At 36.9% G+C, this 25,723-nt stretch overlaps 1 protein-coding gene across 1 annotated transcript in view; it reads left to right on the top strand.

Moving 5' to 3' along the window:
- LOC122161166 (WD repeat containing planar cell polarity effector) overlaps positions 1–25,723 on the top strand; it is a 137,745-nt gene that overhangs the window by 52,985 nt on the left and 59,037 nt on the right. Inside the window, exons 9-12 of the mRNA XM_042820356.1 lie at positions 5,997–6,111; positions 9,931–10,067; positions 14,408–14,599; positions 23,084–23,693. Of these exons, the coding sequence (XP_042676290.1) occupies positions 5,997–6,111; positions 9,931–10,067; positions 14,408–14,599; positions 23,084–23,693 (1,054 nt within the window). The remainder of the gene's footprint in view (positions 1–5,996; positions 6,112–9,930; positions 10,068–14,407; positions 14,600–23,083; positions 23,694–25,723) is intronic.

The following is a 25,723-nucleotide window of genomic DNA, read 5'->3' as shown; positions in this document are numbered from 1 at the left end:
GAAAAAGATTTATACATTCTGTGCTTAATAACTATGATCTAACCTGATTTGTGTTGCAATTTACATAAGCACACAAATGGTTTTTAGGTTACCATCACTGACATACATAAAACTGAATTGAGATACAGCAGTATGTGCTGACACAGCTTGTTATATCAGCTACTGTGCCCATAAGCAAACTGATTTAGCAAGATATGTGGTGACATACAGTAGTGCAACTGATATAAAAATCAAGACATTAGGTCTAGAATACATGAGAAGCAAGTATCCATCGCCAGTTAATAAGAGGAACACTGCCCTCCTATTAAATTATTTTGGTTGCTTTTGATCACAACTATTACTGTGTTGTGTGGTTTGAGAGATTTGGAGCTAGGAATACAAATGCATCGATTGTTGTGAAACAGTAACATGTAACAACAGTAACTTCATTTGTAATAAGGCATGCAACAGAGTAATTACAGTAGGGTGGCTAAGAAAGCAAGCTGGAATGAAGAGGTGGGGAAAAACCCTGGGAACCTGCTTGAACAAGAAGTGCTTTGCAATTCTCTTCTCCTTTTGCATATTCTTTTGTCAGTTGGACTCTGTAAGGGAAAACAGTTTGGAGCAGTATTTTTTTTACAGGCATATTTTTCTTCTCTTCCAATTTTAATCAGATAGAGGCAAATCCTGGCTTTGCTCTGCAGGTATCTTTCTAGGTAGAGGGGCTGATAAGCAGCTAAGCTGCATGAATGAGGAGTCAAGGGCTATGGCTTCCAAGGATAAAGGAATTCATTTAAGTACATGCTCAAGATCTACTGAAGTTCATCGTTTTTGAGTATGTACTTAAGTTCTTTGCTTAGTAGAAAGTAATACACATATGGAGCACTTTGAAAGGAAGGGCTCTGTCATTCTGTGAGTATCCTTTTCTCCTTCAAATGTCTTGCTTGCCCATCTTAGAGCCATTTTGGCACACAAAGTTCGTAATTCCCTGTACCAAGTCTTCTTGTTCAGCTTCCTGGTAACATGGCTCGCTCTTTCAAGTTCACCAGATGCCCAAACATTTAGCTCATACTTTGTTCAAGCATAAAAATATTCTTCCAAATAGGCATGATGTCATGTTCTTATGTTTAAGAGCACTTTGAGACTGTTAAAGCTGTATCAATGTATCTTCTGATTCCCATTTTTCACATCACAGTACTTCAGTCTGAAAGATTTATGATTTATTTCATTCATGTGGTTTTTTTTCCCCCTTAATTTGATATCTCACAAATGGAATAACTTTGTGCCAGGTATAAATAACGCCTTTGACATTTGCTTTTATTCCTTGGTAATGATGAGCAATTCCCCTGAGCGGTACTTCTTAGAGTTGGAATGCTGTGTATCTGTGTGTGAGCCAAGTTTGCAGTCTTTCCCATTTCCTCTACATTCATTCATGCTTATCATTGGACTGCTCCCATCCACCAGAATATGAGCTTAACTGCACAAGTACATGTACAACACCTAGATCTTATTATCACGTGGCAGTCTTTGCACACAGAGTATAAGGAATTGAAATAGTGTCGAGCAGATAAGTATTTTGTTTTGTAGAATATTGTTGATAAAAGATAATGTGTTACTACTTCATTTAAATATTTGCTTGTGTTTCATGGCAAACTTCAAGAACTTCATGAAATATATATATGTTCTCTGCATTGTAACGTTTTAATTGTGGGTCTTTTGTACTGTTTGTTTTTCATTTCCCAATATTATTTATCCTATAAGAAAAGTTTTAGTAGTCCTTTCTAACATGACATTCATGTATTGTAAAAGACAGATGCAACCATTATGGCTTCATCTGAGAAATGTCAAAGTGAGTTATTTTGCAGCTAACCATGTGCTTCATATGTATGTTATGTACTGAACTTAGTAACTTCTGTCATGTCACCATCTATTCTTGGAATAGACTGTCTTGAATTCCAGTTAATCATTTTTTTTCCCTTCGATATATTCTTTTGTTCTGAAATGCCTCTCTCAGAAGGGTTCTCTTAAAGACTCCTCTGTTCTAATCAGAAAGATTTTTAAAAGGAGGAGAGTGTCCCTGTTCACTGCAAGTGAGTTGGATTAGATGGCCTCCAGAGGTCCCTTCCAACTCTATGGATTCTATGATTCTAAGAAATACTACCATTACAAGGCCATGTGTAAGGTCTTTGATTTGGACTCTAAAATTTCTAGAGGCAAGGATTTAAACCTGTAGAGCACAAATGTAATACCAGACATGATAAGTAAATTATTACAGCAAAAATTAGTTAAATTGAATATTAAGCTTTGCTTAAACATCTCAAAGTTCTGCGGAGAATAATAGGAAGAAATGTTTTACTGGCAAAGTAAAAAGGGAGAGGAAAGGAAATAAAAATAGAAGCCATCAAACTAATTTTTTTAACCTATTTTTTATCACTGTACCTATGCAGTATTGAAAATACTTAGCATTGGTTCAGTGACCAGTTTCATACATGTAAAACAAAGGATGAACATACTGTAATTTTGTTTATATGAGAGTCTCATCATTCACTGTGGAGAAGTTTCCATAGGTGTCCGTTCTAGCTCTGTAACAGGTTTGACTTGTGAAGAAGAAAATGAACATATCAGCAGAAAGTAAATTTATACCTGGAAACGTGTAAGAGTTAAAGAAGCCTAACCTTGTATTTCTTTATTTCTCTCAAGCCAGGAGTTGCAAGCATGTCTCTACACGGCATACTGCACAGGCATATTAAATGTCAGCAGAATGACAAACACATGGCCTCATTCCGTAGTGCACTCACTCATTAGTGTAATGGCTGGCTACAGACCACAACACAGTTTTCTTCTGGGCTTTACCTGGAGAGAGTCAATGTGTTATCCCTACTCTGTCAGGTAAACCAGGAGTCTACGTACTTCTGATTTACCAAGGCCATCCTCCTGGTTTGACTCCAGTACACTTTCCTCAGCCTTTGCAAGGAGACTGAGCATGGGAACAACTCACACTCTCCTACCCAAACAGAAGCATTTTCTGCAAGTAGAGCATAGCTCCTAAGCAAAGGTGGTGGGGAAGATGCAAGATGGGGAGTATGTGATTGCACTAGCTCTCTTATTGGTGCATATTACTGAAGGATTTGCAGTGTTTTTTCTTCTCTGGCTGTCTGATATTCACTGAAAATTTAGAACTGCTTATCCTAGCATATTTATGTAATATTGTTTGATAACTATTTTCTTGCACAGTAGCTTGTCAACTTCTGTGTTTCAACCCTCACTTTTTCAACTATGTTCTTTGGACACTTATAGCTAACCGTAGTCAGACCTTGCTAGACTTACATTATCAAGTTGGAAATAAATTGTGATTTTATCTAATCTAACTTCAACGTGAGGATAAATTGAAGTTTTGAAAGACTCTAATAAGAGCTGCATGAGTGTAACTGTGTCTAATATTTTTACTAGGACAAAACCTTAAAGGACATCTGTTATGACAGAGAGTGTCGAAACACTTTATACATACATTTATATATGTATATATATATATTTGTATGTGTGTGCTTCAAACCAGTGTATGTAGACTTTGGTAGGATGGGAAACGAAATCATTTGTTCTTAACAAATTAATTTTATATCATAGGTATTTTTTGTTTTTATTTCAGAAGTTGCTGGAATTTGTTTTCAAACTACTGTGAGCTGGCAGGAAGATAGACTTGAAAAAACATTGATTGAAAATATTAGTTAGGGCAAGCAACTAATCTATTTAAATATGCTGGTCCTGTTCTTTGCTACTGAGAGCACAGAAATAAAGTAATAACAAAATAGGTAGAGTTGACAGTTTTCATAGCTGAACAATTGGGAACAGAGCACTGAATAAGAGGCAACTTCATTGGATTGCTGCATTCTGGTTCCCAGCACTTCCATTGCTCTAGCGGAGTTGCATGACATATTTGTCCTTTTGGCTTTGAATCACTACCGTGTGAAACAGAGGAAAAAAAAATCTGTAATGTATCCATAAGCTAAAGGAGATTCAGATCAATTATATTACTGTTGTCTGTAACGTATGAAAAAGACAGAAGAGGTGTGGTGTCTCACCTCATCTCTCCCAGTATTATATTTTCTTGTGCACTTTGCCTGGTGCTTTTGTGCTGGTGTGTTGTACTAAAAAAACTAAGCTGCAACTACATTTGCGTCAGAATTATAGCATGAAACCAACAGCCAAATTCTACTGCAAGGACAACCATTTCACTAGTTGAAAGTTTTTTAAAAAGTACTGAGATTTTATTAAAAATCTGCTTTTAGGCAGAAGAGCTGGAACTGCTTACTTCTGGCCTTTGTTGAGTCCCTGCTATGTTTCTTCAGTCATTTATCCTCAGAGCATCCTTTGCCAGAAAAGATTGCTCAGTTTTTAGGCTGATGTGGTCTCTGCTGAAGTGATAACTATTTTTTTTTTAGTGATCAGAGGGAAATGAACCCATCTGCCAGGATGAGTCCTTCAGAGTTGCAACCATATGCCAGGAGCTAGAGCTGATCTGAAATGTCTTTAACTTCTATACTGAGGTCATCTATTCCTGCAGCATGTGGGATCAGAGGTGGAACTAGGTGATAAATTAAAATGCTCGTCTCTTTGCAGTACTGCCTGTGAAGATCAAAGTCATTTTTCATCAAATCTTTCATTGTTTTTACATCAAGGTTTTTGCAGAGCCCAAATTTGGAAACGAGATAAACAATTATATGGTCAGATTGTTTTAAAAACCCTGATAACATCTTTCGCCATGTTACTAAGAAAGCAGTATTTTTCTTAGAAAGCTTTTCTTATACTGAAATAAAGTTGGCAAAGTAAATACCATTCAAGATTGGGAGGATTGGTGTTTGTTGTGAATGGTTTTGTTCTAATAGTTGCATTCAGGAAGTTATCAAGTTTAATGAGTTAATTATGCAGAAAGTAATGTTTTTTGTGACACTTCCTACTGTGTGTTATCTCTTTCATGCAAGATTTGGCATCAGGAAGAGCTGATAAATATGTGACTTATTCTTTGAGATTAGATGTATAATGTAATTGACACTAATTAGGCAGAAATAGTTAGCACTGAGAGAAGCCTCTGAATATTCTGTCCAGTAGTTTAAGTTTCTTCTTTCTAAGGGAGACGTGTCTGATGATATGTGAAGGGGAGTATATGAATTTGTTAGGAGCCCAGAGCTATGAGAATGGTAGAGTACCGTTATTTAAGATAAACAGTATACAAATGGTCAGAAATAACTGGACTTAGCAAAAAGCTGCTCTTTGTAATCTCTGAAAGTAATATAAAACTACATGAAGTGTAAGCTTGTGTGCTTTTTTATTGCAAGCTATGCTGTTACATTTTTTTTAACAGTGAAATCAAGTGGTGACAGGAACAGTATGAACACATTAGAAAAACATTTTACTCTGAAGGTCTATGGATGGCTTTTACAGTGTCTCAAGTTCAGTAGCTAAAATCTGCAGCATGCCCCACATTATTGAGTGTATTGGAAATTCTTGACCCACTATCCATATACAGAAGCATGTAAATAATAATATGTAAGCATTAAATAAAAGCATATTTAAATGCTTAACAAATAATGGTATAATTAATTATTAATTAAGCAATTAAATATGACATGGAAGAAGTAAAAGCAAGAAATGTAAGATAAATCATTTCTTGACAGTTTAGAGTGATCAATTTATCCCACATTCAGGACAGAATTTACTTTTGTTTTTTAGAAGGCAAATTCAGTACATTGTATTCAACACTTGGGGACCCAGCATGCACCATCTTCAATTGTTATTCATTTGTAATTCTTGTAGCCACATGATTCAGTGTCGTATTACACCTCTCTTTTTCATTGAAAAAGCTTTCAAAGTTATTATAAGACATCTTCACGTCTAAGATAAAAGTCTTCTTCGTGATTTTGAAAATAAAATTGCTACGTAACAGCTGCTAACACCTACCTTGGAACGTTTCGTGTTATTAATGATTCTTGATGTCTTGTTTTCTCACTATTTGGATTTAGCTCCTCTTTCATTCGGGTGTACTGGTCTCCCTAAGCCTTTCTGGGCCACAGCTGGAGAAAGTGATGATTGACAGGACCCTGGTGGGGAAGCTCATCTCCGACACCATCAGCGATGGTAATTACACCCACGTGCAAATCAATTGCCTACATTAACAATGGAGTAGAGAAACAGTATGTCAACAGGTAGACTAATTATTGCCACTGGGGACTTGCAAACACAACAAGTAATTGCATGTAATGCCATAGTTACAACCCTCAGGACTAAGAACACTTTAAGAATAATAGTTAACATCAAAGTTTTCAGGCTTGTCAAATACTGAATAGGTTTCTAAAATTACACATTTTAATAGCTATAAACATGCCATCTGAACTTCTGTTTATTTCATAAGTGGGAAAATGGAACAGAAAGAAACTCTACCCAACTGATTAATTACATGGAATAGTTGTTATTAAAATATTTTATTAGAAAATATAATGGATAACATTAGTTAGGTGGAGGTGTTCTGGTTTAGTTTATGGATTTCTAGCATCTCACCGTCATGATTAACTAATGACTAATTATAAAGATTTTATTTAGTGCAAAGGGAAAAAAAGGTACCTGTTTTTAAGAGCATTTAAATACAACTATAGCTTTTTTAATGTGTCTTTACTTAGCTCCACTGACAACCAGAAGTCAGTTTCATGGCATCTGCATGATCAAGAGTAGGGAATTTCACAGTATCTTCCAAATTCTTAAAAAGTAGGTCCAAATTACATTCTTTTAATATCAATATATGCTAGATTTAGCTTTAACCTTTAATGATTTCTTCTCAACCACACTCAGGCATCTATTGTCTATTGACCTGGCTATTTAAGAAACCCACAATGTCCCTCTCATCTTCTCCTTCACTATAAGTTTACTCCTGAAAAATATCATTAATATAACTATGTTAGTTGAATCTTTAGGATCCAATAAAAATGAACCCTAACCTCACATATTGTATGAAGTTGTAGAATGCACTTAGCATCATGACTTTTTTTTTTCCCTCTTCCCCTAGTTAGCAGACTACTCGGTTGTCTGACCTTTTTCCCTGTTGTTTCCAGAGGGAGGACTTCATATTTAGAGGTGGCAAAAAGTAGGAAAGCGTCAAAGCTTTCAGTGATACCCACATTGAAATTGTTTGTTAGAATTTATGTAGAATTTACCCTCTCTTCTGAATTTTTACTACTTCATAAATAGTAAATAATTAAGTTATCTGTACAATGCATTACATTGCCTTGGAGCGTTATATAAATACAATTAAAAAAACCTTACTACTTAGAAAATTTGACCACTATAATAAAGCAACAAATACATTTTTCTACAGTTATATACTCAAACTGCTATAAATAAGATTATGTAATAATTTATCATTTTATTCGCTTACTCAAGTGTTTATTAATGTCCACATCTGAAGGTGAAACAGGGCTGCTTCTGCTCAGTAAAAAAAACCCCTCCAATTACCTGTCATTGTAATATATATTTTTTAATGAACAATAAAAGTAGATACTTTTTTACCCACAGAAATGGTGTTCAAAATACAATTTGTTACACCAAACTCACCTCACTGTGAGCCAAGACATAATGTTGTCCTAGAATAAATTAACTTCATCCAGCATCATTTCCTGTCTTTCCAAATCTGGATTGGAATCAGATTTGTTCAAAAGCAATTTGATTTTTAATACAAGAAATGTGTTTGAAAATAGTGTGTGTATATATGTGTGTGTGTATATATATATATATATATATATATATATATAACATGAATATGTTGAAATGGATAAGGATTAAAATCTACCACCTTGACGTTTTAATGTCTCAGAGGAGCATGCCCTCTTAATATGTAGAATAACAGAAGTCAGATTGTATGCATGAAGCACAGAATTAAGATTGCATTTATCATCCTCATGCCTCCACTAAAGCGCTCTTAAAGTTTACTTTCATGTAGGTAAAATAATAACCTTTGTAAGAAGTTAATTAGAAATTATTAAAAAGTTGCCTTCCTGAAAGACAGCAGTATTTGTCACTTTTTGTGGCACTGAGGCCTTGAGTAAGGCGTAGGATATTGTCTGCACTGCCCATCTCTGTAGGGTAATCAGACCCAGCAGCATAATATAGGGCACCTCTCTGAATAATGGCATGACTGTGCCCGCAGTTGCATTCACATAGATCTAATTGGCATCCGAATTTCTAAGCTTGCTTTTCAGATGTTGAAAAAAATATCGACAGAACCTTCCAGTGTTTATGCCATGAATCATACACGTCTATTTTATTGTTATTAAAGCAATAACAGATGTGCATCACCCCTCTGTAGTTTCTTATCTTTCACCTCATGTATCTTATCTGTGTGTAGTCTTCTGCCCCAAGCCCGTGCCGTCCTCCAGCAGAGCCTTTCTGGCTGCACAGCCGGGTGGTCTGAGCATGGCCAAGCACTGCACTCCTGCTCCTTCCACTCCTGCCCCGCAGCCGCAGTTGCTGTAAATCACAGCGCTGCTCGTCTCATCCACACCTGCCCAGGGATCTTTGAACCCCGCTTTCTTTTCTTCAATCAGAGCAAGTTGTGGAAGCGCTGGATCTGTGCTGTAGATCATCTTTAATGTACGCTGTGTCTGTGAGGATATAAAAAATATTTTAATTGGGTACATATTGCAGCTACGCACTCAGTGACTTTGAATTTTCACATGTGTTTAGGAGCTCAGTTATAGCTTCTAACTCCCAACATCAGATACTTGATGACTTTTTATTTTTCCCCAAAAGGTAGTGTTAATGTAAAATTTCAAAAGCAATTTTTTCACTTTAAATTTACCCCTTGGCATTTGCACACCAGATAGTTCAGAGCTGTGCCAGTGCATGACCATTGGAAAATGCAACTGGTTGTGAAAACAGGCTAAATCAAAGCAAAGCTGAATAGTCAGTATTCAGTGCTTACCTTTAAGACTCAGCAGCTGACAGAAACTACTTAAGGATATTAAAAATGCATTCAAAAATCTAGGATATTTGTCACAAATGCATTTTTTTTTTTTTCCGGGGCTGTTCTGCAGGGATTTTGTTTTTTAAACCCAGTTCCAATTTTCCTAGCATTTTCCAGTTTCTGAGTTTACTTTCTGAAAACAGCTTGCTAGCTTCACATTAATCCTGATTCTCATTAACAATTCTTCAGCAATCTGGTACTAGTTACCCTGATGGCACATTTCATTCTCAGATATCTCTTTAAATGTAAGCAGTGTTTCAATAACTGGATAACACTTGGGAAAAATCCTAGATAGCATTGTCTAATTAATTTTCATTGTCAAATTAGTTAATCAGTTTTATATTGAACTATTTTGGACTGTTAATCAGTTTTACATTGAACCATTCCACTGCACTTTTTCAGACTTCAAGGGAATCCATTCCATCTTGGTTTTCTGTATTGCTCAGGTACCCACAAGTTAAGCTTTCAACAAGTACATAACCTCTCTGAAGCATAATTCTGTATGTAACAGACACAGACCTGCAGTGTCAAAACACCAGGTACACCTCAAGTGCTAATTTGCCTTTATCATCCTCAAAACTGGCAGTGCTGCATTAGGTGCCTTTCCAGAACACTGGTGGATGTTACTATAGAAAAAAATGGAAGGGTAAACTGTGATGAAAATGGATGTGGAAGGGCATAAAACATATACCTGAATGTAGCGGTAGCTTGATGTGAGATAATTTATGCAGGGTTATGTAATCTGACTACTCTCTAAGCTTTATTTCTCATTTCCAAGAAGGTCCTGGCAGGATGACACATGGATGTCTTTTAGGAGATTACAGAGGCTTCAGCGTAACATTTAAGACTGTCTTGAAAAAATTGCTTTTTGCAGTGTCTCAGTGGAGGTTTCAGTAATTTCTTTTGTTCCTAGAAATAGCGGTGGCATAATTTTTTTATTCCAGGTATTCTTTCGGACAATTTCATCATCTTGTCATTTGAGGACTATAACCAACTCTGTTTCGTTCAGTTTACAAAGAAGATGGATTCTCCTGATGTAAACAGAAGAAAACATGAGAAACTCTCTTGTTTGGATTTTAAGGTATTGCTGTCAATAGTAACTGTCTATATTACAGTAATTTTACATAATGAATCACTGGCACTCGCTGAAGTTTTATATAACTGATCAGAACAATTCAAATCCTAAAACTGACAGTTACTGGAAAGTAAAAAAATAAAATACATGGCATTCTGAGTTAAATGAATTAAAACTACCAAGAGGAATCCAGTTTTCTGCTTGGTTCTATTTAGGCTAAGGGCTCAACACGCAGTTGAGTTACCCCTGCTTAACAGATTACCTCATGTCAGCTGAGCAGCAGTAACTGACCCTTTGCACATTCTCAGCATCTAACAGGCATGAAGTAAAACCTGTAATGGTAGAGCTCAGTGTAAAAGATTTAAGCTAATGTGTTTTGCCTCTTGTTTGCTGTGGGCTAAAAATGCACGCATGGTCAATTACTACAACTCAGCTGATAGACACAAACTCGTGAAGCCGTGTTTATTCAGTCATCTGTCTGAGGCTGTTGTAACTGCACAAGTCTTAATTTCTACTTACAGTAATCATGTTGTTAGGAGAGTTTGTTTTGCAACTAAGCTGCTGAGATAGGACTCAAAATACAGGAGCTGAGTTTCTCACCACTGACAAATTATATATATATAACCTTAAGCAAGTGACTTAATGTCTCTGTATCTCAATTCCCCATTTATATAGCATAGATTAAAATGCCCCTTGTTCCAGCCTTTTATGTATGAGTGTGTCTATACCACAGTCACAGCAGAAGCAGAAAAGCAGTCACATTTAAACTGACTGGTTTGGGTGTCAGTAGAAACCCATTCATTTCAAGCAAAATTCTGCTCCTTCTTGGGTGGGTTGGGTTATGTAGGCATATCCTATTTCCACCAAAGCTCTTTGGCTTCAGGACAGCGTAACTCTGACCTTAGGTGGAAGTGCTCGGTACTACAGCAGTATAACAAAATAATCAGCTAAAGGGAATACATTTTTACATACCATTCACTGCAAGAAAAATGAAGTGGCAAGCCTTTGGTCAAGAAGAGTAGAAAGATGTAGTGACCAAAAGAGTGATTTTGTATTTATTTAAAACTGAATAAAAACTAAGGACAACTTGTGCTAGCAAACGGTTTCCCTTTGGCACCCCCTTAGTAGTTTGGTTCCTCACATAGAGAATTTGCATCTTCAAGGCAAGATTTTTAAGAATATGTTTATGTTTTGCCATCTTACATTTTAACTTGCTTGGTAGAAATATTTTCTGCTAGGATGAATATCTAAAACATTTTCCAGGCTGTTTCAGTTCAGGGCCTCTTTTCAGCAATGATTTGTGTTTGCGAGATTGATCCTGCCTCTATAACGTGGATTTGAGACAGTTCACTGTTCACCAGGAACTGAGCTGATACGTAGTTTACTTTAAAATGATGTGCACTTGTGCCTGGCCTACAGTGTTTAAGGCTGTGCTTAGAAGCAAGGTTGGCAGATGGTTGTGGTTTTTATTTTTTTAATAGCTGTAAACTCTAACTAAGAAAGTGGTGAGCTGAAGATTGCCTTCATTTAATTGTAAGGGCTGTAGCTCCTTACTGTAGTTACTCTTAAAAAATATATTTTCATTCTAGGTATTGCTGTGTCCGTTTTGGATCTCATGGTTCTGCCATTTTTTCCTTGGGAAAGAAGGAAAGCCTAATCCATAGAAAAGTGTCTCTGCCCTAGGAAACCAGAAATATCTACTGGCTTCCTTAATAGGATTGTTATGTTCAGTTATTTGCTCACACAGCTGAGCTTCTAGAAACACCTCTGTGTTCAACAGGAACTTTGCTTTCTCTTGAAATCAGTGGGAATCACTGTGGATTATTTCTTTGCCAGCCAAAAAAAAGGCATTTGCATTTTTTTAATTGAATATTCCTTTATGTGAAGCCTTCTAGTTAGGCAGCTAAATATAATTTTTATTATCTTCAAAACTGCACTAGTGTGAGCCAGCAGAAACTATTATTCACTACTGAAATAATATTATGTCAGCTCTCTGCATTTGAATTAGAGTTCTTCATGGCTGCTGCTGGTCAAACTTACAAAATCTAGTAACAAAAGAAACAATAATAAAAAAAGAAACAAAAGATCTTCCTCTATTGCAAATGTGCAAACAATACACACTTTAAAAAAACCCAGTTCCTTAGTCTTGATATTATTTTCAAGACAATCAAATTAGAAGGTAACTTGCACTGGTGTAGAACTACCATAGGATTAAAATGGAGAACAAAGATTCAGGAAATTTGAGTATAGCTTTCATCTTTGCCTCTCACTTTCAATGCAGCTTTGAAAAAGGTACGCGGTATTTGGGTTTCTGTTTCTGTTTTTAAAATGAGGAAAATGCTTGCTAGCAGTAATATGTTTCAATATAATTAAATGTCTGTCATATGTAGATTTTAATTTATTTAGAACATGGACAGATGCAAGTTCACATTGATCGGTGTCCAGCCTAATGTGGATAAAATTGACAGGGAACTTTAGGCAGTGCTAGACTGCCAGAGTGCTATTAATAGTGAGAGAAAGTCAACCATGCTTTCCTTCTATTTTAACGTCTATCCAAAAGTTTGTTTTTTCACAGTATATACCTAAATGGAAGAATTGCTTCCTCCAGCCTCACCTTTCTAAATTGCAATGCCTTGGATTTTATGTGCACTTTGAAAAAAGGAGGATTTATTATGTGAATCAGTATAGTCTTAAAGTACAGGGAAATACAAAAACAACTGTGGCCATTTGCCTTTCCCCGTTGGCACCAGTCCACGTTTGAGATCACCATGTCTATTACAAAATGTAAAGACAGGTAAACAAAAGATTCTCAGCTGCTATTAAATGTGAAATTGTTATGACCAGTACACACTGCAGCACAGCTCTAATTAATATCTGTGAAAGTACTGTGCTTTTCCATCCCCAAATAGTGTATTGTCACCAAATTCACTGTCTGTACACAGTTTGAATTCAAACAGCAGTTATCTGTTCCCTTTTCAGTATGCATTATGTTTATTCTTTTAAATAGAATTTTGACAGGTAATAGTACGGTATATTCTAAAAATATTGACCTCTTGTAAGTTTTTCCTATCTATGTACTTTTAATCCATTTCAATTAACTGAAGCAGGAGACAGTACAAGTAGTTAAATGTTTACTGTGAGAGAACAACATTGGTAATTACTTTGATTTCAGTTCCTTTTGATGTGTATTCAGGGGATGAAGAGGTCAATAATATTATGACCATGCAAATAGAAAAGGGTTCTTTTTGACCATATAAAAAACAGCAAAGGATTATTAAAGCATTAACCTTGATTTTAATGGCCTTGGTTGAGTGGTGAGATCACAATTTGGATGAGCCTGATTATTTACTAAATACAATACATAAATGCAACGGGTTCTTAACACCCATTGCACTCTGGCATTATCGCATTACTGCCATCCTTTGTTGCCTTGCAGACAGGAATATGAAAGCAATCTGTCATGTAGTGAGACTGGCTCCAGAAGCATTTCTCTGATAAGAAGACCCCCTGCCCTTTGCTAGTGTCTGGTCCAGTAGGCTTAGCCATGCGCTTAATCCCCAGAAAGTGGTTCGATTATTGCTGACCAGCAATGGCAAGATAGTTTTTTTTCTCCCCTAGCTATCAACCTTCCATTAATTCCTTAAGCAGAAATGCGGTGCAATCTATATTTCCTTGGCATGTGTCACCCAGATGGTGCACTGCTCATGTTTTCAAATAACCATGCTCCAAAATAACAGAGTTTGAATAATAAATTCCACAAATCCTTCCTGAGAAAGAGGCACAATTCTCCAGAGCTGCATAAACTTTACGCATGATGCTGTAGCTCATCCACATTATGCAGAAAAGTATATATTCTCTTGCAAAGCGAATATTTGTGTGTGTGTGCCTTAATTTAGGGAAGAGAAAGAAAGATGCACGTTTGCTCAAACAGCATAGAATGTATTTAATATTTGCTTATGTCTTAAGCACTAACCTTAGCTCTCTGGTCAGCTTCGCAGAATGTGTCATTTAATATGGCTAAGCTTAAATCCTGCGTGTAGGTCAATGTTGTCAAGCAACCATGACTGTACATTTTGGTATTGATTGGAGTCATTGCAGTAAATTCCTTCTTAACTCACATTCCTTTCCTTCCCAATCCCCTCCCCGCAGATAAAAGTGTGAGCATGTCTCATTCTGTCTAAGGAGATATTTTTCACATTTACAGACAGCCTATATGGAGATATATGTGCGCAGTCCTTTGTGTATATATGGATTCTCTTTCGCAAATGCAAAGTAAATGCTCCCAATTGCTCCCCCTGTGCTATTTTATTACCTTAAATATTTTCTGCATTTTTTTCTTCCATCAGATTTCTTACACTGATATACCTGGACTAGAAGGTAGGAGGATGAAACGTCACCTGGCAATAAACAGTATGCAAGATTTGGCCATTTGCTGGTGGTCAGCAGCTATTGATGGAGCATGGCCTTGGTCTCCTATTTCCTGTGAAAGGGACAGAGCCAACCTATTGCTGTTAGGCTGTGCACATGGCAAACTGGAGGTAAAGTTCTGAACTCTCTTGTTACGTGATTTTCAGACTTGCTAAGGAAATAATTATTCAGATTAAATGCGTTTTCAGGTAGATAAAAAGAAACAGATACGTTTAAAATGTAAGGGAGAAAAATGACCCATCTTCATTTTAAAAACAAGTATTAATTATTTACTGAGAAAAAAACGCATTATTTAGTATGTTTAGTATTTTCACATCAAAACTGATAACCTAGGAAATATAACAATTAAATTAGGTCTTTAAAATGGAAGAGCTTTGAGGCTGTCACCACTAAAACTTCTTTAACCTGTTTTGGAAACTGTAGCTATTGCATGCTTCTCCAATGCAATTATTTTACTTTGTCTGCAGTGTTAACAAATAGGCATTTCTTAATCTACTTTAAGCGTTTTATTGTAAGCTTTTAACTACAAGCAGATGCTGCTTAAATTGTTGTGATGACTACTGATCAAATTAGAGACTATTTTCTCAAAGAAAAAATCAAAATTCTCCATCTACAGGTAGAATTGTAAGCTACAAGTTAGAATAGGTTTACAGTTTGACTCTCCACTTGACACTTGTTTGTCTTACGTTCTTAGGCGTTTCATCTATTTCATTTTTATTTCATATATGTTAGAATATTTGAATCCAGTTTATATTTGATAAAAACTTTTAAATGAAGCTATCTGAGCATATTTTGAAAAGAGCTATAGCTTGAATTTAAAATAGATAAGCTGTTCTGGACTAACATCTTATATAGATCTTATAGACTGTTTTATTTTCAGTTTAGTTTAAGCCACTTCTGCTGTGTGCTAAAAAGGCACTGACTGTGGGAGAGGAGCACAAACTTCAGGGCCAGCTGTGGGATAGCTGTTCTGTGGTAGCTATTACAGGCTGTTTCCCTGTAGGGAAAAACCAAAAGTAACACTTCAAATAAGCTGCTCCTGTAAACAACATTCAGTTCTCTTTAATTTGGGAAGACGTACATGTTAACACATCTTAGAATTATTTCTTTGGTAAATAATATTAATTTCAGTGAGTTTTTTTCCCTTGGGATTTTCTATATATTGAAAGCGAAAATGCAGTTGAGACAGTTTTTCTTTCTTATCTGCGTCAGTAATCACTGCAGAATTTAAGTTTAAATTACCTCCAGTTCCACCTTCTGTTCTTCTTTTCAATTGGCCTCTCCCCACTAGTGGTCATCTTTGACTCATCTCTCTCCTCCTCCAGACACACACCTGCAGTTCTCAGTTTCCACTGCTGCTATGACCAATTACATGTGAAAATGATTCTGGTACTTAAAGGGGACATCTGTTCCCTTAAGTTTTTGCAGCATGCTCTCCTGTGCGAGTTTCACGTTACGAAAAGTCACCCTGCTCACAGCTCACATCTAATTTCTTACCGTAACAGCTGTAAGTCCTGGTTCTGACAGTAACGTTCCCATGCCATTCATTTCCTTTCCAAGTCTCTGCATGTTCTTCCAGGATGCTCCCTAATGTCAGTTTGCCGTCTCTATTTTCTGAGATGTTTTTCAGGGGCTCATTTCTTCTATGAAATTCACAGAAGCTCCCCCTTTAGTTAAAAGCTATCTCCTTTTTGTTGTGTATGTTAGGGAGATTTCCAAATTACAGCATTGCTCTGCATCTTTCGGCGCACCTTGTTTTATCCTTTTTTGGTTTAGACTTTCAATCGCTCGGGGCTGAGGCTGTCTAGTATAGTCCCAAGCACATCACTGGTGCTTAACACAATAGTGATAATAAGCATTCACTGAGCCTTTAGGCCTAAACTCATAATCCTTTTAATTTAGCCTATATTGTAATATAAATATACGGAAATTATTTTAGAAAGCAGAACTACCAAATTTAACTATTCAGTCTCTTTTCATCCTTTGCCTACACTTGCCTGTTTTAATTCTAAGCTCCTCACGTGACATTTCTTTTTCTTTATTTGTCATTAAAATAGTATGCACTGCGCCACCATTTTGGAAAATGTGTAGATGTGTAAATATATAGATAATTATTATTTTTGCTGGTTGTAGTTTATTCCATGTATTTACCTCCTGGGCGCTTTTCCTGTTATCTGTGACAGGTAACCTACAGTACTGTTTGTGTTTTTCTTCCTTATTTCTCTAGTAATTCTTACGGTTGGTAGTTAAATTCCCCTTCCCAGACAGGGAATGTCGTAGCCCAGCAGCTCTAGAACTAACATCAATTCCCAATCTGCAATTAACTGAAGTACATGTTTCTCCCCCTGCACATAGGAGGGCCACTTTAACTTAACACTTGCAGCTTTTGAGGATCACGGGATAGCTTAAACTGAGCACAAACATAGTTAGCATTTTCAGACAGCTTCTAAGCAGTTGGTGGCACAGTGTTTCTGTAAACCTGCCTGTCTTTGCTCCTAGCAGTTTACCGTTTGTGGTATTCTTCAGGTATAGTCCTGGAAGAAAAATGTGACATTACTTGTTATATATAAAAGTAAATTCACATATATCATATTTTGACCAATACCATGATTTTTTTTAACAAGTGAATGATTATTGTCAACAGAAGAATAATAAGGAGAATGAACTCAGACAGTTTGTGCAAATAACCAAAAAGGAATGTGTTAAATTAACGCCACTAACATTTTATGTGAAAATAATGGTGTCACTTTGGTAAGACATCATTATCATCTAGAATTAAGAAAAAAGCAGGGTATCTGGTCTACAAATGATTAGCTCTTTGGCATATTGAGTTTATGACAAAATAAACCGAGCCTGAGAAAATGCCTGAGCGCTGCCCACAGCCTTTGTGCAGCATGTTTGTGCTGACCTACAAAAGCCACGAACAGATCTGCCAGCTACTGGCACTTACTGTTGTTGCAGAGCAAATCTGAATGATGCTGCTTCCTCCCTGGAAAAATGTTGAGTGGTATTTGCTGCCCACCAGAAGACTACTTATTAGGATGAGGACTTCAACAGCCCTGGGACAAGACAGCCCAATCCCTTGTCATGTTAATATCCTGTAACTAACTACACAGTGTGCACCGAGGTGACTTAGGTTCACATGTGGTGTTTGGGCTATTGTGTACCTCAGCAGCACTTCAACTTAAAGAAGAAAATCCGTTTCACATTTTAAATACACTATATATGTGACTGGAATTGTGCTATATGGCCTTATGCCTTAACGTTTGCTGCTATTAATTCTAAAGGTAGACGTTATCCTTTTAAAAATGGGGACAACTTTTTCCTTGCAAATCTTGATTTCTCTGACTTTCTTCGGTGGTTTTTTTTTGTCCGTTTTTTCTTTTTGTCTGAAATCAGCAATTGCTGTGTTGCATGCAGTAGGATTCAGTTAGGAATCCTCCCCTGAAGAAATAAAAGTGCTTTTCTGTTTAATGTATGACAGCCCTGGCGTATGATGTGTGTTGATGTGCATGCACTCATGCTGCTGCAGCAGCGTTTGCTGAACTTTTGTCTGCTTTTGTGTGTGTCTCGGTTTCCTATGGTAAACCCATCGGTTCCCCAGTTTATTTATTTAATTGACTGCTTGTTTCTTTTTTGTTAAAGTACCAGTGATCACAGATGCTATTTAATTTGTCTGACTGTGTAGATAATGCAAGAAATTTTTGAAAGCAGACTTCAATTTACTTTGAATAAATAGGATCATATCTGAAATCATCCGTGGATTAAATGCTTTGACAGACAGTCATGTTAAAATCTACTTGAATAGCAAACATTAACAAAAATAGCAAAAGTTAATAGGTGATGATGCTGAGGCTTGGTTACTGTAGTACTTTATATTTGTCTTTACTATGTTTATTTTCTCCCTTTACTGCTAATACAAATGGCTGAAATTATACTTCAGTCTTATGGAAACATTTTCCTGGGAGAGAACATTATCTTTTCACAGCAACATTTAATAGTTATTTCCTTTATGTGGCACAACAAACTTGTAAAATAAACACATCAGACCTTACATGAGTGAGCTGTACTGTAGCAGTCAGAAAAGCATCTGCATTGTGTGATTGAATAGTCAGATACCTCCCACACACATGAACAAGGACTGTAAAATCTTCGATGCCATGTTTTGTTAAAAGTTTGATGAATAATGCAGGATAAATGTTATGATGATAACTTTTGAAAGAAAATAAGAATAAATGTTGGCTGACGATCTAAATAGTAAGATTGCACTTGGGACTGGAAATCCATTGCAGCCAAATAAATAAGCTGGATAGGAGCCTTGTATTTTTATTGTAGAAGAGTTTAAATATAAGGTGTTTGTTGTTGTTGTTTTTCCTCTTTCACAGTGCTGTATTTAAAGCTATTTTACTCCAGTGTGCATTACCCTTCCCACTTTACATTTCTAATTAAAGTGTTTGTTGTTATTTGGAGCTTCACTGTGTGAAATTTAGCAAGCATTTCTTTAACATCCATAAAATATATGAAACATTTGTCTCATCCAACAGATGCACAGTCCACTCACAGCAAGCTTATTTCTGTTTCTTTTGTTTTCTTTTTTTTTTTTTTTTTTAATCTGCTTGGTAAGCCAATTTTCTGCTTAAGTACTAGTGTTTAAAACTTGTATTTGTTTTGGTACGTGGGCTTTATTCTTTCCCAGTATTCTATACAGCATGCTTCCATTTTGAGTGTTCAACGATTTGCACTGAGGAGAGTGATATCACTTACACAAGCTAGTGCTCCTATTTCTTTCAAACATTAAAAGGAAGAAGGTATGTTAGCTAGTACGATTCAGATCCCATAGTTATCAAGACTGTCAGATTCCTTTACTTGGATTGATATGATTTCTGAGTTAGGATTTGAGAAGCTGGCATGCATAGTATCTCTTACTGCTATCAGCTGATGCATGGCACAGGCCAGTACTGCAGGAACTAAATTGTACAAATGTGTAGTAGAGGCACTTGACTACTGCATTCATAAGACAAATATACATAGATTGTGGATACTTTTAAAATACATTTGCTAGGCTTCTAATGTACGTGTCATTAAACTGTAAAGGATTTTTAAAAAACAACATTTTATTTATTTTACAGAAAGTAATGCACAATTCTTCCAGAAAGCTTCTTTTGAAATCTGAGGTTAACTGATCAGTCCAAGATTTATGGACTAAATAGCAGTGTGACAGTATGTCTTTATCCTTTTAGATCCACCAGCCTGCCCCTCCTCCACAGTTCTGACAGTTGTCCCACACACTGTTGAGGAAACTCCAAAAGCTTTAGCTCTCACCTTCCCCATGAAAATGTTGGTTTTGTTAACTGAAAGATATACTGCTATAGTGATGTTCCCCTGCAGGGTTACAGGGCAGTTAGAACTACTGCTTGTCAGGAATTCCATCGGAATCCTTCAGGTGAGCTGCTAGAGCGCTGTGTTCACTACATTTACCAGCACATCACTACTTTACCATGTAGGTAAACAACTGGCAGGTACTGGAGTACCGTCTCTTTGGAAAAAAATATGCTTTGATTTGATTGCTAGTCTTTGTACTGCTTAGATCCATAGAACTGTAGGATGCTTTGGGTTGGAAGGGACCTTAAAGACCGTCAAGTTCAAAGCCTGTGCCGTGGGCAGGGCTGCCCCCCACCAACTCAGGCTGCCCACAGCCTCATCCAACCTGGCTTTGAATGCCTCTGGGGATGGGGCACCCACAGCTCTCCGGGCAGCAGTGCCAGGGCCTCACCACCCGCTGAGTAAAGAATTTCTTCCTTATATCTAATCTAAATTTAGCCTCTTTTAGTTTAAATCCATTATCCGTTGTCCCATCGCTAACACGCCCTGATAAAGAGTCCCTCCCCATTTTTCCTGCAGGCCCCCCTTAGGTACTGGAAGGCCTGGAAGGAATGCTTTTTTTCAAAAGTGTTATCTTAGCTTCATTAACATGGTTTTGTAGTTGCATGTCTCAGCTTTAGTTCTTCAGTTAGTGACATGAGCAATTATTAATAAAAGTAAAATTTCTGATAGAGAAACTCAAATCTTCCCTCTCAGATGAAAGAGAATATCCTTTTTCTCTCCTCGGAGTGCCAAATACCAGTTATGTTCAGCAAAATTGGAAACCAGAACAAAGAGGTCTCTTAGGCTTGCTGTTCTTCCTTCAAGAGGCAAATGAGGCCACTGATGTGTGAGAAGGTTTATCGGTTCCAACCTTAGGAGAGATGTTTCTCCTGTTTTCAGCCAGTAGTCTCTAGAAAGTTTCCTTTAAGCCCAGCTTGTTTAAACATTATGTCAAACTTACATTTTTGTAATGTAACAAATGGTCTTCTCTTAGGAATATTTCCCTAGCATATTATTTTTTAACATACAGCAACCAACCGAACCCTAAACTTCATTTCAGGGATCTGCTTTCAAAATTATGAGCAGGTAGGAAACTTCTCATGTTAAGGCTAATTAAATTAGACCTTCCAAGATATAAAATTCTACTTTCTCTTAAATTCAAATTGCCAGGCAACGTTTTGTTCCTCCTTTGTGCTAACATGACAGAACAAAGTTATTAGACTTGGTTTAGTTGCTGACTTTCAAATGACCTGATGGCAACATTTATTTTTTTCTATTACTGTTTCTATTGCTGTTTTCCAACAGTCACTTCTCTTGCATTGAAAAATAGGTAAATAATGTGGTGCATTGAAACCTGCCACAGGAACACAGAATTGAGAGTCCCAGGGGGCCTCAAGGCTCGCTTCACCTAAGTTTTGAAGCTTTGAAGACCTGCTTGGGCAAGATTTCTATTTCACATATTTGAAAGGCAGCTGTCTTGGTCGCTGTGCGTAGTCAGAGCAAATGACAATTCACCTTGTCTTTATTTGGGGTTACACAGCTCTGTGGTCACAGTAATCCTTGGTACACATAACCCCTTTACAGGTTGTCTTGCTATGCAATTTAACATACTAATAAGCTACATGTTTTAAGCAGTTCTAAAACCAAACTTCTGAACAGTAGCCACTGCACATTTTGTGGATTTACTTAAATTACTATCTGCAGAGGCTAAGTCATTGGTAAGCAAGTGGAGCAGGTGAGAAATGGGTTTTCAAGCTGTATAGCTTATTTAACCTCTTATTTCTGCTTTGGTGTGTATTTTCTTTGATCACTGCCCTTCATTGAAATCAGATTACCTGCTTTTCACAAGTTGGTTGCGTTGGCTTCTCTTTTAGATGCTTTCACATCTGATGTTCTGTTTCTTGCCTATTAAGTAGTTCTTAGTATGTCCCTAACCTTATCTTACACTAGCTAGGACTTCTGTACTAACAGGCAGATGGTTTACAGCCGCAGAATAATAACAGTAATTTTTCTTGCTTTTAAATGAGAAGCCCTTTTGCTCACAAAATAAGTAAACATCCTAATCAGTCTGATCAGCATCCCAAAATCCATTTGTTGTTTCTGAATTAATGGTTGGTATGCCAAAGAAAAACTTACTTTCTTAGTCTCTAACTTTACAAGTTGAAGGGCTAGATTCAGTTAGTTCAGTTAGTGTAGTGGTCTGTGGAAATCAGCTTCAAACTGTGTAAGTATACTGTGCATGTTTGTTTTCACTCTGAAGTTTCCAAGTGTTCTCCATCTCTGTTTTTGGTATCTCTTTTCATAAGTGGCACTTGCATACCACCTAGACTCAAAAGAAGCAGTTTTAGTGTCAGGTCAGCAACTTGATCCTGTGAATAACATGATGGGTATGGTTTGGCTCTTTAACATTTTCTATTTCTGACGAAGTCTATTTTCTATCTCTTTCAGACAAATAGCTTTTTATAAACCACGTTTAACTTAACTACAACTAGTACTTCTCCCACAGTTTCCCTTCTAAAGTCATCTACAATACCTCTTTCTCAGATGTGTAATGAATCTGCACTGGACTCCACTGTCACCTCCATTATTTCATAGTATCTCTCATGTTTTTACACTGGAAATTCTTACTTTTTGCCAGCTGCTATCTTTGGATCATACTCTGCCTTTGTGTTCTTCCTACCTGCTTGTACCTCTGAAGAGTACTTCTCTTCTGTAACTAATTATATGTCACTAAAAGGCATCTACCACCTACTTGTTTGGCAGTGTGTAGTGTACACTGTTTAAACTTGCCATTGTTTCCACCTCTACAGTATAGTATTTTCTGTTACCATGGCCAAGAGCAAATGATCAAAAATGCTCTATCTGTGATGCTTAGAGTAGTCTACTATAAATTTTTTAAGATATTTGGGGATTTTTCTCTCCGCTTTTTCTGAATAATCAGTCTTTCTTTGATATGTCAGCAGCTCATCTCTCTTCTAGTAGGACTGTTAGGACAATCACTCCTTTTATCTTTAATGCTGCTAACCTATTATATCTTCTGAATAAAAGAAATGGCTCAGACTCTATAGCAATAAATTAACCTTTTAAAAGCCTGAACAATAGATTTAATAACTTGTTTTAGCTTACTGAGTCATGAAAAAAATGTATTTTCAGCTGTCTAATTTTAAATTGTCAAATATAAGAATAATTTTTTTACAAATAAGTACCAAAGCATTTTGGCTTTTTTACAGGTTCTGAGTTATGTTCGTACAGAATGGGATCCACTTGATGCTAGCTTTAGCACTAAGGAGCCTTACCAGGTTCACACAGTTGAGCACTCCATCTCTGCAGATAAAAAGCCCATGGCTGACAGCTGCATCTACAACTGTGTTAGAAGCAAAATTCGGTGTGCAGCAGTCACCAGAATACCGCTACAATCAAGGGCAGTCAGCTGTTGCAGAAATATTACAGAAGACAAACTAGTCCTGGGCTGCGAAGATTCATCAATAATCCTGTATGATGCGTACAACCAAGTGACTCTGTTAGCCCAAGCAAAACTATTGCCTGCATTAGTAACCTACCACCCTTCTGGGGCCATATTCCTGGTTGGAAGTTCTCAAGGGGAGCTGCAGATTTTTGACACAGCACTGTCCCCAGTTAAAATTCAGCTCTTAGCAGACAACTATTCACCTGAGGCAACTCTGCAATTCAGCAAACACTTTGACGTGTCTAGCAGCCTCATCCAGATTCAGTGGGCTGCTGCTCAAGCTGTATCTCCCAGAGCTGATGGCATGGATGTCCATGATCTTTTGTTCATTAGGTTTGACAAAGGACCCTTAGGAGTTCTTCGCTTTAAACTTGGTAAGTTACTGAGCGCATCTATTGAGCCTTTAGGCTCTCAAGGAAACATCTGTACCTCAGAAGTTTTATGTCATTTGAAAGCAGCCTTTTAGGTAAATGGGACCAGAACCTTAAAAACACGCGATTCCGATGATCTCTAGAAGATGCAAATCAAGGAGTTCATTATGTTTCACCATTATTTAATATCTTTTCTTGTGGTGTCTGATATGTGACTCAGAATCCTATTATTTTCCCCTGCCTAACAGTTTCTCATATTAAAAATTATTTTCCTCTGTAGAATACAATTGTAGGTATTTGTATTCATTCTGTATAAATACCTGTAACAAACCAAAATAAGCTACATGTCATAATAGGATAGTAATGCTATTCTCTTTCCTAAACAGATTAGTTTTGTATATGATACAACTATCTTTTCCATTACAATGTATGTTTTTTTTCAGTACTCTCTTTTTTTTTTGGCCTTGGTACATGAAGTCACACTACTTTTTCCCTTGAAAACTTCACACAAGAAGGAAGGTTTTCATAACCTTTAAAGAAGTTTAGCATCTCAAATAATTTACTAGCAGTTGAGAATAAAAGAAAAAAGTAATGATAGTTTAGAATTTATTAGCACTTCTCATTTTAGGTGTAAAGAGGCTTTAAGGGAGTAAAACTGTAATTAACTTCAACTTACAAACAGAATAACAAGAGTAAAGGAAAGTTGGAGGGCTTTTTAAGTGTTAAATGAGGTGTCAGTGGCTGAACTAAGAATATAACCCCTGTGGTTCATCATCAGTGAGAACTGCATTCATTCCATTCAAGCCAATCAAGTTACAGTGGTGCAGACCCAGTGTGAGAGCAAAAAAAACTATCATGCTTAAATCTTCTGTCTACCAGTCCAGTGTTTCTCCATGGCAGACAGCCATGGGGAGTATATTTTGTGTATTATATTTGAGTATATTTTATCCTGGAAAATGTCAGTACTTTGCCCGTTATCTGTCCAAGAAATAAGAATTACCTTTGTCTTTAAAAGGAGTTCATTTCAGGTTTTTTTTGTGTGTTTTTTGTTTTGTTTTGTTTCAGTAAGTATTTCATTTGTGAAATCTTTTGTGATTAGGAAGACACCTATTTTTAAGAAGCCAGGTGACTGTGAAGTTTGAAACTCATTTGTGATATGCATGTGCTTTTGTGTGGGGAAAAATCTGTCTAAACATTAGAAAACCTGGCTTTACCAGACCTTTACTACATGTGCCACAGCAAAAAGATAAATTAAAGTCACCAGGAAAAACACTGGATTGATTTACAGTTATATACCTTCAAAAGAGTTGATCCAAAATTGCTATTAAAAATGTTTACAAATTACCGTTTATTTCGAGATGATTCAGCTGTATTGTGTTCAGTGACAGGTTTAATGGTTGCAGAGCCCCCCAGAACACTAATTAAAACAGCTATTTGATGCTTTTGTGCATGTTGGCCATTAAAAAAACATCCTCTAAATTACCTCTTACCTGTCAAGCAGAAGGCACTCTACCCACATCTACCTTGCTTTTCTATAGTCCTCCCTCATGGGGTTTGCTCACAACAGCTTTCCAGAAAGCTCAGCTTTCCCCTTGCTATCTTTAGCACATTTATGTTCTTACGGAGGCAGCAGGCTCTCAGTGCAGGGATTTAGAGGCCTTTCCTGCTAATTGCCAGCTTGTAAACTTAATTGGACTGTCTCCCTGGGCACCGTTCCTAAATCAATTAGGCAGTGAGTTGGCCGTCACCTCTTTTTCCCAAGTAGGCTGCCCGGAAGCGCACCACCCAAGAGAAGTCAAGCATCCAAATAAATAGGAAGTTGTTGACCTCTACAGCTGAAAGTTATCACGTTTTAAAATTCATTCTTTATAATTATTGTAAAATCTCTCTCTCCACCCCTCCCTACCTTCTCCTCTACAGTCCACTGTGCAAAAACGTGCTGTTCTCTGTTGCATTCTGGTTTTCAGCTTTACCACTCAGTTTTCCACACCTAAGGTGGAATTTCCATACAGTGGGTAGAATTGCTGTTGCTG

The sequence above is a fragment of the Centrocercus urophasianus genome, unplaced genomic scaffold (genome assembly GCF_019232065.1).
Source record: "Centrocercus urophasianus isolate 14NV4802_14NV808 unplaced genomic scaffold, USGS_Curo_1.0 seq_10, whole genome shotgun sequence".
NCBI classification, from domain to species: Eukaryota; Metazoa; Chordata; class Aves; order Galliformes; family Phasianidae; genus Centrocercus; species Centrocercus urophasianus.
Note: the sequence above shows the minus strand (reverse complement) of the source record. Positions and strands in the feature narration are given on the sequence as shown.